Here is a 12,219-nt window from a genome sequence, read left to right as displayed (position 1 = left end):
CTCCAGGGCAGCAGCCTCCAGTGAACTCTACCATCTGGGCACCCATATGCCTCTGGATTTCTTGACCTCCAAAGATTGTTCAAACCCTGCCTCCTCCAGGAAGCCTTCCCTGAGTACCCCCTATCCCCCAGGGAGGGGTGACTACCTCTGCTGAATCCTATGTATTGTCTGGGAGCTCCTGGATGCCAGCCAGAGTGGATTTATCTGTTCAGGGAGTGGTCCTGCTGAAGTGAGTAAGGGAATAGATGCACCTTACTAACAAGCTATGTACTGCCTCCCAGCTGCTCAGAGGAAAGGAGGCCCTAAGTCATTTAGCTGGAGAGAGGCTCAGATTGGCTCTGAGAGAAAGCCAGTTGTGAGTTAACTAGCTTAGGTGATCAAGCAATGGGCCAGAGGTGGGCACTCAAACCACAGCCTCTTACTAGTGTGGGCTTGTCTTTGGGACCTGGCTGTTTAGATGTGTCCACGGGTGTGTCTATCTTCTGTGCTCACATCATCATTCAGTCAACTAGTCTAACTATTCCAGAGCCTCCCCCATATGCACAGCCCTGAGAGGAGGAGGAAACGTGTAGGCCCCATGCCCAGGGAAGTCCATAATCCATCCTATTGAGAGGGTAAGAGGCAGATGGACTCACTGGAATTCTTGGTTCAAACTAGAGGCAGAGGAGGGCTTGGTGCCCTCTGGGAGGACCCCTGTTCTGCCTCCTAGGGGCAGAATGGGCTCGGCCAGGACATGCACCCTGGGATGGTATGTGGTGGCCAGGCAGGCTTTAGGACTTGAAGGTTCTGTGCTGCCAGTGTACAGATTGCTGGGCCCCATCCAGAGTTTCAAGTCAGGTCAATGGGGTAGTTTGGGAGGCAGGGAGGAGTTGAGAATGTGCATTTCTAACACATTCCCAGGAGGTACACAGGGCCTGCACTTTGAGAGTCATTGCCATAGAGGGACCAGCAAGGTGCAGAGCACACACACTCATGCTTTCATTCATTCTTTCAATTCAACAAGGTGGCTCAGGGGTTACTCTGGGCCAGGCCCTCATAGGACACAGGAGAGACAGGTGGGTTTGCCAATTGTTGAGGAAGCACAAACTTAGCAAGCCCTCCTCAGGTGTAAGGCTCTGCCCCCTAATGTAGCCTCACTGCTCTGGGAGCCCCTGCCAGGTGGGGGTTCACACCTGTTTTCTCTCTCTACTCTCTTGGAATTCTCTGTTCCTGTTTTCATTGTTGACTTATTTGGGATTGTCTGTTGGGGAGTTAAAATTTTAGTTTTGGACATTTTGGACTCCCTGAGGAGGCCAGTGCTGCTGGGTCTCTGTCCCGCCCTCGTAGGAGAGGATGAGGAATAATTCCCTTGGACAGGGCTGTGGGGTACAGATTCTACTGGTGGAGGGCTGAACAGAGGAAGGTGTCAGGGGGCCAAGTGGCATAGGAGGCTGCAAGGGCCAGCAAGAAGGGTTGCTCCTGTGCCATGGGACTGCCAGGGGAGGTTCGCAGCAGGGAATTGCAAGGCTTGCCTCCCTGTGATGACTGCTCAGTGTGTGAGAAGAGTTACTGAAGTTTTGTTTATTAGCCAGCATCTATGTGCAGAGTGCTGTGGTTTACAAAAGGAACACGGACCCTGCCCTAAGGGAGGCTGCAGTCTCCTGGGAGGAGATGGTGGTCAGTCTAGCAATTGCTCATATGTGTAATTACGAACTGTGATACCTGGTTAAGAAAAACTGAGAATCTTTGAGAGCACAGAGCAGGTGCACCTGCCCTAATCTGAGGATCAGGGAGGGCTTCCCTGAGGAGGGGACAGTTACACTAAGATTAATCTTAAAGGAAAAGCAGAAGCATTCCTAGAAGAGGGAAGAGGCATGGCCCTTGAGTCAGGAGAGAGCCTAGTCTGTTTCTAGGAGTTAAAACAGAAATGGGGCATATCAAGCAAGGCGAGAGAGAGATAGAGGGGACCGCCTTGGGCAGTAGGGTCAGAAGATATCCACTGTGCAGAAAACCCAGGGGAAAGCAGGTTTGGGGGAGGGCATCAGGAGTTTGTTGAGCGTGGGGGCCCACATACATTGAAGAAGAATAAAGTCAGCCAGCGCTCAGACACAGCAGAGGGATCCCCAGTCAGCTGGAGGGTGCATCAGAGCCCCTCAGTAGGCGGGAGCTGGTACAAAACAAAGTTCACCCTGCCGCTCCCTGATTAAGTGAGTCTGGGATGTGTTCTGACATCACCTTCAGTTTGAGGAACAGATCCTGGGGATCATGGTTGGAAACATTCTGAAGCATCATCTGGTGATGTGGTGGGGGTTGTAAATGCCTGAGCACCTCCTCATGATGGGGGTTGAGGTGGAGAGGGATAGGACTGGAATTCTCTAGGATTCTCTCAAGTACAGGATTCAGGTCAGCTGGGTGGGGTGGGCGTAGGTACGACTCAGAGTCTGCTCTCTCCTCTATCAGGCCCTAATGCTTTACCCCTGGTTGGGACAACAATGTCAACTTGCAGAGATGCGTCCCTAAATATGTGTGCCTGTTAGTACCGGATTACAGTTGTGTGAAGACGAACCACATGCCACCGTGCAGCACTGAGTCGGGTTAATGTGTGTCAGGGACTACTATGTGTACACTTGGCCTTCACCCAAACTTGTATACACATCAAGGCCGGAGGGCAAGTTTCTATGTATATGGGCTTCTTCTGTGTAGATCCGTGCACACACCCTGTGTGTGCCTACGTGGGTACAGGTGTGGACAAAAGGTGCATGTCTCAGTGTACTTGCTTTTGTCGACTGGTGTGCGCCGACTTACGTCCTCAGAGGGGGATGGGTCCTCCAGGGGAGGCAACTGTGTGGGGGAGCGGCGGGGGCGAGTCCTGGCTGCCGCGTATGTGTTGGGGGAGACTGGGCGGCTCGGAGAGGGAGGGCGGAGCAGGGGGGAGGGCGGGGGCGGGGACTCCCCTCCGCTCCCCTCCCCCGCGCCAGCGGCGCCGGGAGCGCCAGGCTCGCTGGGCTCACTCGCTGAGCGCTAAGCGGAGGAAGCAACAGCGCCGCCGCCCGAGCCTTCGCTCTCAGATCTACGCTGGAACTGACACCGCGAACACCGCTGCGGCCGGGCTGAGCCCCCAGAGGGAGAGACGGTGGGATATAGGGGGCCCGCCGTCCCCCGCCGCCCCAGCATCTCCGCCCTGGCGGCGGCCCGGCCGCATGCTTCAGATGGTGAAGACCCTGGCCCAGTTCACCATCGCGCTGGAAGATATGCGCGATCTGGGCGCGGCCACCGCCTCCGGGGAGACCGCCGGGAGCAGCGGTGCTGACGCTGAGGAGTCTGGGGAGGCCCAGGTACGCGGAGGGGAAGAGACAGCCGGGGACCTGGGTCAAAACCTAGAACTCAGCGGACCTGGGCCTGAGGGAGACTTGGGTCCTACTGAGAGCGCAGGATTGGGAACTCGGATCAGGCACACCAGCTGCATGGCCTCGGGCCTGGGGGCTCAGAGATTAGTGATGGGGGCAGGGAGATTGAAGGTATGAGGAACCACAGCAGGGGTGGTGTGGTTGGCAGAGCGCTGAGGTTTGGTGCCACCAGAATGCAAGCTTGGAATGGCAGAAGGGCTGGCAAGCTCAACTGGGGTGGGAGGCCTGTACCCTGAGATCCAGCCTTGGCAAGGCCTAGTGGCACTTATTGCGTGATAGGGGTCAGCCTATAGGCAGAGACTGTCTCCAGAGGTATCCTGGGTTCATAGGCTCAGAAAGGGAAGGTTTTACCAGCCTCTGTCCTGCAGGCCTGCTGCAGTCTCCAGGTGTATATGTGCTGGGGGATGGGACGTTGGGGGCAGCCAGTTTTGCTCCCCTCCTTGCCATTCTCTCCCTGCCACTGGACCTGCTGGGCCTTGGAGGTGTCATGCTGTGGTGTCCCCATTCCTGGCTCAGTGCTCTTCTCCTCTGGCCGACAGGGAGGGAGAGGCTCCCAGAGGCTTTTTCCATGCCTTTGTGTGTTTCTCTGGGCCTGGATTCCGATTGTCCTGCTCTTCTGGGCTCCACTGGGGGCTGTGGTTCTGTCTCCACCCCCCATGCTGTGGTGTGTGTGTTTCTCCCCACCACCTCACATCTCTGGGCTGAAGGCCCCGGTTCTCAGCTAGGTGGCTTGACTGCATTTCTTTTTCCTTTCTTTGCGGTGTGTCAGGCCTTTACAACTTCTTCTGTGTGCGTGTGTCTCTGTCTTCATGCTGTATATACATGGTTTTAAGCTTTGGGTCATGATGTCCCAGTCTTACTGGTAGGAGAGGCCCCCCTGTCTTCCTGCTGTATTTTTTAAGCCCCTTCCCCCCTCCCACTTCAGTACTCCATATAGTGACGGTTTGGGGATGGAGCTGTTGAGAGGTGACAGGCTCTGGGGGAGGCGAGGCCTACGGGGCTGTCCCGCCCGGAACAGGTGGGCCCGCTGATCTGGTTGACAGCTGCATTGCCTGTCTCTTGCTTTCCCTGGCTCCCCCACCCCCACATACACTCACACCCGTGTCTGGGCACGTGAAGAAGGGCACTCCATGCAGTGACAGGGAGCTGGCCTTATTTTCTATGCCTCTACCTGACAGCTGAGTGACAACCCACTGTGCTTTCAAGCAGGGAGGAGGCTGGGAGAGGCGGGTGTTGCAGCGTCAGCCTCCCTGTGTGAGTTACCCCAGCCCTCTGGACTCATCAGGCCCAGCATCAACCCTGCCTCCCTTAGGAGGCCTCGCTGCCCATGACCCTCACCAGTGGGCCTGGCTTGCCAGGCCCAGGCAGCAGAGGGGGGAGGGTGACTGTGCAGCCCAGGGCCGAGCCTGGCCTGGTTCTACTCTAAGGAAACTCCCTGTCCAGCAGGCACATTGAAGACCCAGTGTGTGTAGAGAGAGCTACCCTGCTTCCCAGCTGTTTGCTTTCACAGTACTGGGAGGGAGGCTTTATTCCTTCCATTCCATAGAAGAGGATGTGGAAACCCAGGGCAGTTAGGTGGCCCAAGGTCACACAGCTAGTGAAGGTATAGCGGGGACCCTGTGGCCCATGGCTAGCTGGTCAGTCTGGGCAGGAACTCTGGATGCTTGGGTCCTAAGATTGAGCTTGAGGTTTGAGGTGGCTAAAGACACTTGGGTCTTCACTCTGTCAGTCAGTGGCTGTATAACTTTGGACAAGTCAAGTCACCTCTCTGACTTGATTTCCTCATTTGTAAAATGAGATGATGACACCTATGATGTAGAGCTATGAGTGTGAGGTGGAAATGAGGCCGTATCTGTGAAATGCTGAGATGGCCCTGGGGTACAATGGGAGGATTGGGCATCTGGGCTTTTTCTTGGGGGGCCCTTCTGGTCCTTGATGCTCTCCCAAACTTTCCATCCTAGGGTGAGTTTGGTCTTCCCTCCCACTGGAAGCTGCCCTGGTGTTCTAAAAGCCTTCGAATCACTGAGAATAGATGATCTGAGGGCTGGGGACTCTATGGCAGAGCCCAGTGTCTTCTCACCAAACAGAGTCTGCAACTGGTGGGAATGGAGCAAAGCCAGTCTCCTTCCCCCCTCAATGGAGAGTCATTCACACCCTTCAACCCTAAGGGGCCTACTTTTCTGAGTGTGTCTTATTGTTGACAGGTTTAGGGAAAGACCTGACCCCAAGTCAAAGGGAGAGTGTCAGAGGGAGGAAGGAATACCATGAGCAGAGGGGTGAGCAGGGGCTGGATCAGGCAAGCTGAACAGGCCTCGGGCTTGGGTCTGCTCAGCAGGCATAGACCCTGGGCACAACAGTAGCCAGGGCAGTTCCGCTGGTCGAATCTCTACCATGCGAGGCTCCAGGGATGGGGACTGGAGGGATGCCACAGACATAGACACCCACCCTTCCATTGCCACATGCAAAGAATATACACTCAAACCCAGCACGCCTTGATGGCTGGAGACTGAGACAGGGTCCAGACAGATGTCCTGGCTAAGCTGGACTGAGGCCGGTGGGGAGAATGGGGAGGGGAGAATAAGCCCCAGAGATCTGGGGCCCAGAGGAGGCCTTGTTCAGGACCACTTCAGGGATTTAGAGGTAATCTGTAGTGGAATCCCTCACCAGGAAGGGGAGTTGTTGGAGCTGGCACCACCTGGGAAGGCTTCCTGGAGAAGAAGTGGACCAGAGGTATAGGAATTGGTGGCAAGGGGCACGGTAAGCTGGGTCTCAGGGAGTTGGACATGGAGAAGGCATCCCCTGTCTGGCTTCTAGCAAAGCCTTCCCACAGATCAGGGGCTGCCCTGTCAGGGATGCACACCCTATCTCTGGAGGTGTGGGTGCAGAGTCTGGGCAACCTCTCAGGGACTCTATACTGTAGATCATCAGGGTCTTAGGATGGAGACATTAGTTCCTGGGTCTCCTTTTCCCCATCCTTAAAATGGGAAGAAGAAGAGTATCTGTCTACCTCACAGGGTGGTCAGAGGATGAAATATTGTATACTGGTTAGAGCAGTGCCTGGTGTGGAGTAGAGCTCAGTTAACCTTTTCTACTAAGAGTACTGGGACCTAGCCTTGTCTCAGAGTGGGTGAACCTTACTGCCACTGGCTGTGTGATCTTTAGCACTGACTTCACCTTTCTGAGCCATCTTCTTGTCCTCTGTGTCAGGAGGTCACAGTTTCCACGCTCAGAGATGGTATGAAGCCTGGTAGGGTCTAACCCTATAGCACTGTGCCTGGAGGTGGGATTTTTCAGAGTTGGCAGTGGAGTGGGGGGTAGGCTGGAGGCATCTTCCTTTGCAAATGTGAGAGGTTATTGATTGTTTTGAGTCCTTTTCAGGAGCCCAGCGGAAAACCATGAAGTAAACAGGAGATCACCAGATCTCCCAACAGCCATGGGGGGGGGGGTGGAAGAGTGAGGGGGCACACGTTGGAAAGGGATGTATTTGAGATGCAGGGGGAGAGCCCTCCTTGCACAAGGAGCCCCAGAGCAAAGGTCTGGGAGAGTGGAGGTCCACGGTGCTTTGGGGTAACAGCCAACAGCCCTGGATGGTCGGAAGGCAGGCCTTGGATCCAGGGAGATGTGGATAGGTTCTCTGGGTCTACGTGACTGCAGGTGGCAGGGTCTGAGGGGAACAAGGCATTGCTCACCCTCTGTTTTCTGTCCCCCAAGGACATGCGGAAGCACGTGACCATGACCCTGCTGGACACAGAGCAGTCATACGTGGAGTCACTGCGCACCCTGATGCAGGTAAGGCTTGAGGCTCGCCCAGGGCCCTAAGAAAGGCCATTCTGAGTTTAGGAGGCTGTCAGATGTGTGGAACAAACCCACTTTGTGGACAGGGGCTGGAAGCTAGAGAGGAGAGAGGAATGACCCTGGGACACATCATCCCTCCATGAAGAACCCCTCTCACGTGCCTGCCTCAGAGCAGGAAGCCCCTTCCAGGGCAGGGGAGATTGTAGAGGGGCCTTAATGAGACCAGACCAGGCCACCTCACAGCAGGTGCTCTCTCCTTTTACTGTCCTACCACCTGCCCTGGCAGCCCTGTGCCTGAGCTTAGATCTGTGACCCACCCCCAGTGTACCTCCTTCTTTTTTGTTCAGTGACTGGGGAAATATTTGTTGAATGGAATAAAATGTTAAGCACTTGTTGTGTGCCAGGCCCTGTTCCAGGTGAAGGAAGCACAAGGGCGAATAAGAGAGGCAAGCCAGTGCCACAGGAGCTCACAGTCCTGTTGGGGACATAGCTGACTATATGATCACTGTGAAAGCATTGAGGGGGCACCTGTGAGGCATGGGGTCAGGGAATTTTCCCCGGAGAAGGTGCTGGCTTCTCCCTGACCTGTCTTCTCAGCAGCAGGAACAGCATGTGCAAAGTCAAGTAGAGAGGCCTGGCACTTTTGGAGGTCCATGTGGCTGGCACAGAGCACACAGTGTTGGTCCTATGGTGATGCTGGGGGATCCAGCAGGGGCCACATGGTAGGGGCCTTGCATACCAGGAAGAAGGTTTGGACTCTACCAGGAGCTCTGGAGAATCAGTGAAGGGCTTTGAGCAGGGGCGGCATGTAGCCTGATTCATGCTTTACAAAGTCTTTTTGACTCCTAGGAAGGTGGGCAGCAGGAGAGGAGGCCAAGGCCACTGAAGGTGGGTGGGGGAGGAGAGGCCAGGACCTGGGCAGAGGCAACAGGGAGGGAGAGCTGGGGACAGACATTTAGGAAGTGGACTGGTCAGGCCAGGCATGGTAAATGGTTGCCTGTGGTGGGCAAGGTGAGGAAGCCCAGGATGAGGCCTGGGCTCCTGATCTGGGTGACTGAAGCACTATAAGAGCCCCACCTGTGAAAGGTGGGGCAAGATGGCAAGTTCAGGTTCAGATGTGAGAAAGCCCTGGAGCCATGATGCATATGTGGGCCTGGGGCCCAGGACAGAGAACATGGATCTGAGCTGAAGTGGGGCCTGGCAGGTACAGTTGAGGGTGAATTTACTCAAGCCGCCTAAGTAGAGTGAGAGCAAAGGGTAGAAGGTAGAGCCCTAGAAATATCCAGAATGTTCATTCATTTACTGCACATATCTGCAACATGCGCCTTCTGGGTACAAGTAGTGTTCTCTGTGAAGGTTCAGCAGTGAGCATGAGTGATCAGGTCCTGTCTCCTGGATGGACAAACCATACGTGAGGACACGTGGGGGTGCAAAAGTTCATGGAAAGTGTATCTGGAATGACTGAATGTTGTTCATCCAGCAAAGGAAATAAGTTTTGACACACGCCACAACCTGGATGAACCTTTAGGATGTTGTGCTAAATGAAATAAGCCAGTGACAAAAGGGCAAAAACTGTGTGATTCCATTTACACGAGGGACCTAGAGTAGCCAGGTTCATAGCGACAGAAACGTAGAACAGTGGTGGCCAGGGACTTGGGGAGAGGAAGCAGGAGTTCATGTTTAATGGGTATATAGTAGTGGTTGGGGAAGATGAGAAAGTTCTGGAGATGGATGGTGATGATGGTTCCACAACCACACGAATGTATTTAATGTGCATTTAAAAATGATTAAAATGGCTAATTTTATGATGTACATTTTGTCACACAAAAAATACATTGCTTTTATATGCTAAAAAAAAAAAGTGCACAGAAAGAGAAGAACACAGAATGGGGGCCTCTCCTGGGGTCAGAGGCCAGGAGGGCTTCTCTGAGGTTGGAGTATTTCATTAAGACCTGAAGGGTAGGTAAGAGCTGAGCAGGGAGAGAGCCTGGAGGGAAGCATTCTGACAGAGGCTACAGCAGGAACAAAGGCTGGGAGGCCTGAAGAAACCTTGAGCGGTTAGCGGTGGACTGGCGGTCACTATAGCTGCTGCAGAAGACCTGGGCTTTATTGCAAGCACATGGAAGTAACAGAAGGGACACAATCAGAATCCCATCTTTAAGAGGTTGCCCCTGGCTGCCAGGCGGCAATAGTCACGCAGGAGTCTGGCAGGGGGGTCACTTTGTTGTCCCCTAGGTAGGAGCTAAAGGCATTGGGGTCAAGCAGTCCGGGGTTTGAGTCACTTGCCTCCCTGCTGGGTGATGCTAGCCTAATCACTCACTTCTCTGAGCCTTGCTATTTTTGTCTGCAAATTTTGACTAATCATACCCATGTCCCAGTGCAAAGATTAAAAGGTAATGAGGTAATCCTGATGCCTTGTTAACAGACAAGAGGCTGACGGGTCTTGGGTGTGTCTCTGTCTTCAAATCTCCTGGCCACGCGAGGAGGCTTGCAGGACCTGCAGGTGGAAGAACCAAGGGAGGATAGATCCAAGGAAGCCAAATGAGAGTGTTCATGGTGAAGGATGGAGATGGGCAGGAGAGTGTCCGCTGAACCCAAGGACTATCACTCAAGGCAGCCCTGGCGTGTCAGAAGGAAGGGCTGAGGTCCAAGCCAGGCCACCAGTATTCAGACTTGGCGCTGTCTCCTAACCGGCCATGTGACCCGGTACAAGTTACATAACCAGTCTTTCCTTCAGCCTCCTTGACTGCAGAGTGGGAATAATAATAGTACCTATGTTTAGTGCAGATTACAAGAAAGATGCATGTATAATTTAGCGTACTCCCTGGCAAATCTGTGTGTGTACATGTGAGTATGTGTATATAAAATCACATTTAATCCTTATATTAATGTTGTGAAGTCAATATTATGACTCCCTCTTCATATGAAGAAATGAAGGCTCAGAGAGGTTAAGAAACCTGCCCAGGGTCATCTATCTCTTAAGTGGAATAGTCCATTTGGGCTGCTGGAACAAAAGTTCCATAGACTGAGTGGCTTAAACAAATACAGATTCAGTTGTCATAGTTTTGGAGGCTGGGAAATCTAAGATCAAGGCACTAGCAGATTTGGTGTCTGGTGAGGACCTGCTTCTTGGTCCATAATCATAGATGGCCATCTTTTCGGTGTGTCCTCCATGGTGGAAGGGCCAACAGAGCTCTCTGGGGCCTCTTTTATAAGGACACAAATACCATTCATGAGGGCTTCACCTACATGACCTACTCACCTCCCAAAGACCCCATCTCCAAATACCACCATGTTGGGGATTAGGTTTGAGCATAAGGATTTCGGTGGGACACAAACAAGTAGTGATATTCAGAGCTGACATGTATTGAGTGCTTAGTATGTGCACTTTACATAAGTTAATTATATAAATCTCATTATAACCCTCATTTTACAGTTGATGAACCTGAGACACAGAGAAGTAAGGTAACTGTTTAAGGTCACAGAGCCAGGAAGTGCCATAGCCTGGGTTGAATCCCTGTCACCCTGACTGTAGGGCACCTCGTCTCACCAGCTAGTCTGCACTGCCTGGGCATAGGTGGTATTCAGTTCGAACTGAGATTGGACTCCACGACCCTAGTGCTCCCTCGCTGTGACCACTGCCCCCCACATTGATTGGTATTGTTCCTACAGGCCAGGAACCTTTATTTTTTTTCTTTTCTTTTTTGGAATTGAGGTATAGTTGATATACTATGTTATATTAGTTTCGGGTATAGGCCAGGAGTTTAAAATGAAGGAGTTGAATACCAAGGGTAATAGCCAGAAGGAGATGGGATTTGAACCCAAGCCCTAAAGACTAAATCATCCTTCACTGTCACCCTCACCCTTTAAGTCTTTCTTCAACCCCCACACTCCCAGCTAACACCCCCCACTTTCCTCGACCCAGCCTCCTTCTCCCAGCATTTCTGCCCCTGTCTTTTTTTCACCTCACAATACTTACTACCTTCTAACATACTGTGTAACAATTTTGTCATTTATGGTGCTTATTTTCTGCCTCCCTCCACTGAAGTGTCAGCTCCACAAGCACAGGGATTTTTGTCTGCCCTCAGGTGCTGTCTGGTGCTTAGAAGGCCGGACTCTCAGTAGTGGCTCAGCAAGTACGTGGTGAGTAGGTAGGTGCAGGTGTTGGCTCCTAGGAGGATCTGTGTCAGTTTATCCTTTCCTCCCACTGCATGCCTGCTTCTGTGTGAGGCACTGGGACTCAGACATGAGCGGCTTAGCTCCCCTCCTTGTGGCCCAACAGCCCCTGCCACAGAGAAGGTCCTGGCTCAGAGTACCTAGGGGCTGTAAGAGAGAGGCGGCCTGCCTGCCTCCTTACCATCACCTTCTGACCTTTTAAGAATGCCCAACCAGACAAGAAGATTCTGTTGAGCTTTGCTTTCTTGTGGCTGTTTTATAAAACAAGCCAATTTTTTAAAATGTTTAGTATAAATTTTACTGCAACATTGCATTGCTTTTTCAAGCATCCTCAGCTCTCTGGCTTGTAGTTATAGTTTGGGCCAGTAGAGAGCAACCTCTCCATGAGTACGCCTGCTGCCAAGCAGGGCTGTGCATTCTCAGGAAATATCTTCGAATGCAGATTTGAGGTGAAAAATAGGAGTTTTAATCAGACTGGCTGGTAGATCTGAAAACTGTGAGAACAGTGCTCAGATAATGGCACTAAAGTCCTCCCATGCCCCTCCCTGCTTCATTTTCCCGACAGCACTTCTCATCTTTGACTTTCTACGTATAATTGATTCTAAGATACATGCTTCGCCTTTTAACATCTCTGAAATCCAAGTTCATCCTATAGTAGGTGGCATATAATAATTGGCACCAGTTTCTTAGAGTGGATGAAATGTGGTTTATTTTTGTTTATTTCTTTTATTTGTGTGTTTCATCTGACTAGACTGTAAGCTCTACTGGGGCAGGGAGTTTGGTCTTCCTTATTGGCTGCTATCTCCCAGTTCTTAGAACAGTGCCTGGCACATAGTGAGTGCTCAATAAAATATTTGCTGAG

The 12,219-nt window shown here is 52.4% G+C and overlaps 1 protein-coding gene across 2 annotated transcripts in view; it reads left to right on the top strand.

Annotated features, from left to right (window-relative positions):
* Positions 1-12,219, top strand: part of ARHGEF17 (Rho guanine nucleotide exchange factor 17) — a 56,482-nt gene that overhangs the window by 30,323 nt on the left and 13,940 nt on the right. For both annotated transcript variants that reach the window (XM_039219913.1, XM_039219912.1), the window contains exon 2: positions 7,098-7,175. In XM_039219913.1, the coding sequence (XP_039075844.1) occupies positions 7,098-7,175 (78 nt within the window). The remainder of the gene's footprint in view (positions 1-7,097; positions 7,176-12,219) is intronic.

This window comes from Hyaena hyaena, unplaced genomic scaffold, assembly GCF_003009895.1.
Source record: "Hyaena hyaena isolate Hyena2069 unplaced genomic scaffold, ASM300989v1 scaffold_848, whole genome shotgun sequence".
NCBI classification, from domain to species: Eukaryota; Metazoa; Chordata; class Mammalia; order Carnivora; family Hyaenidae; genus Hyaena; species Hyaena hyaena.
The sequence above is the reverse complement of the archived record's forward strand: the minus strand, read 5'-3'. Positions and strand labels throughout refer to the sequence as shown.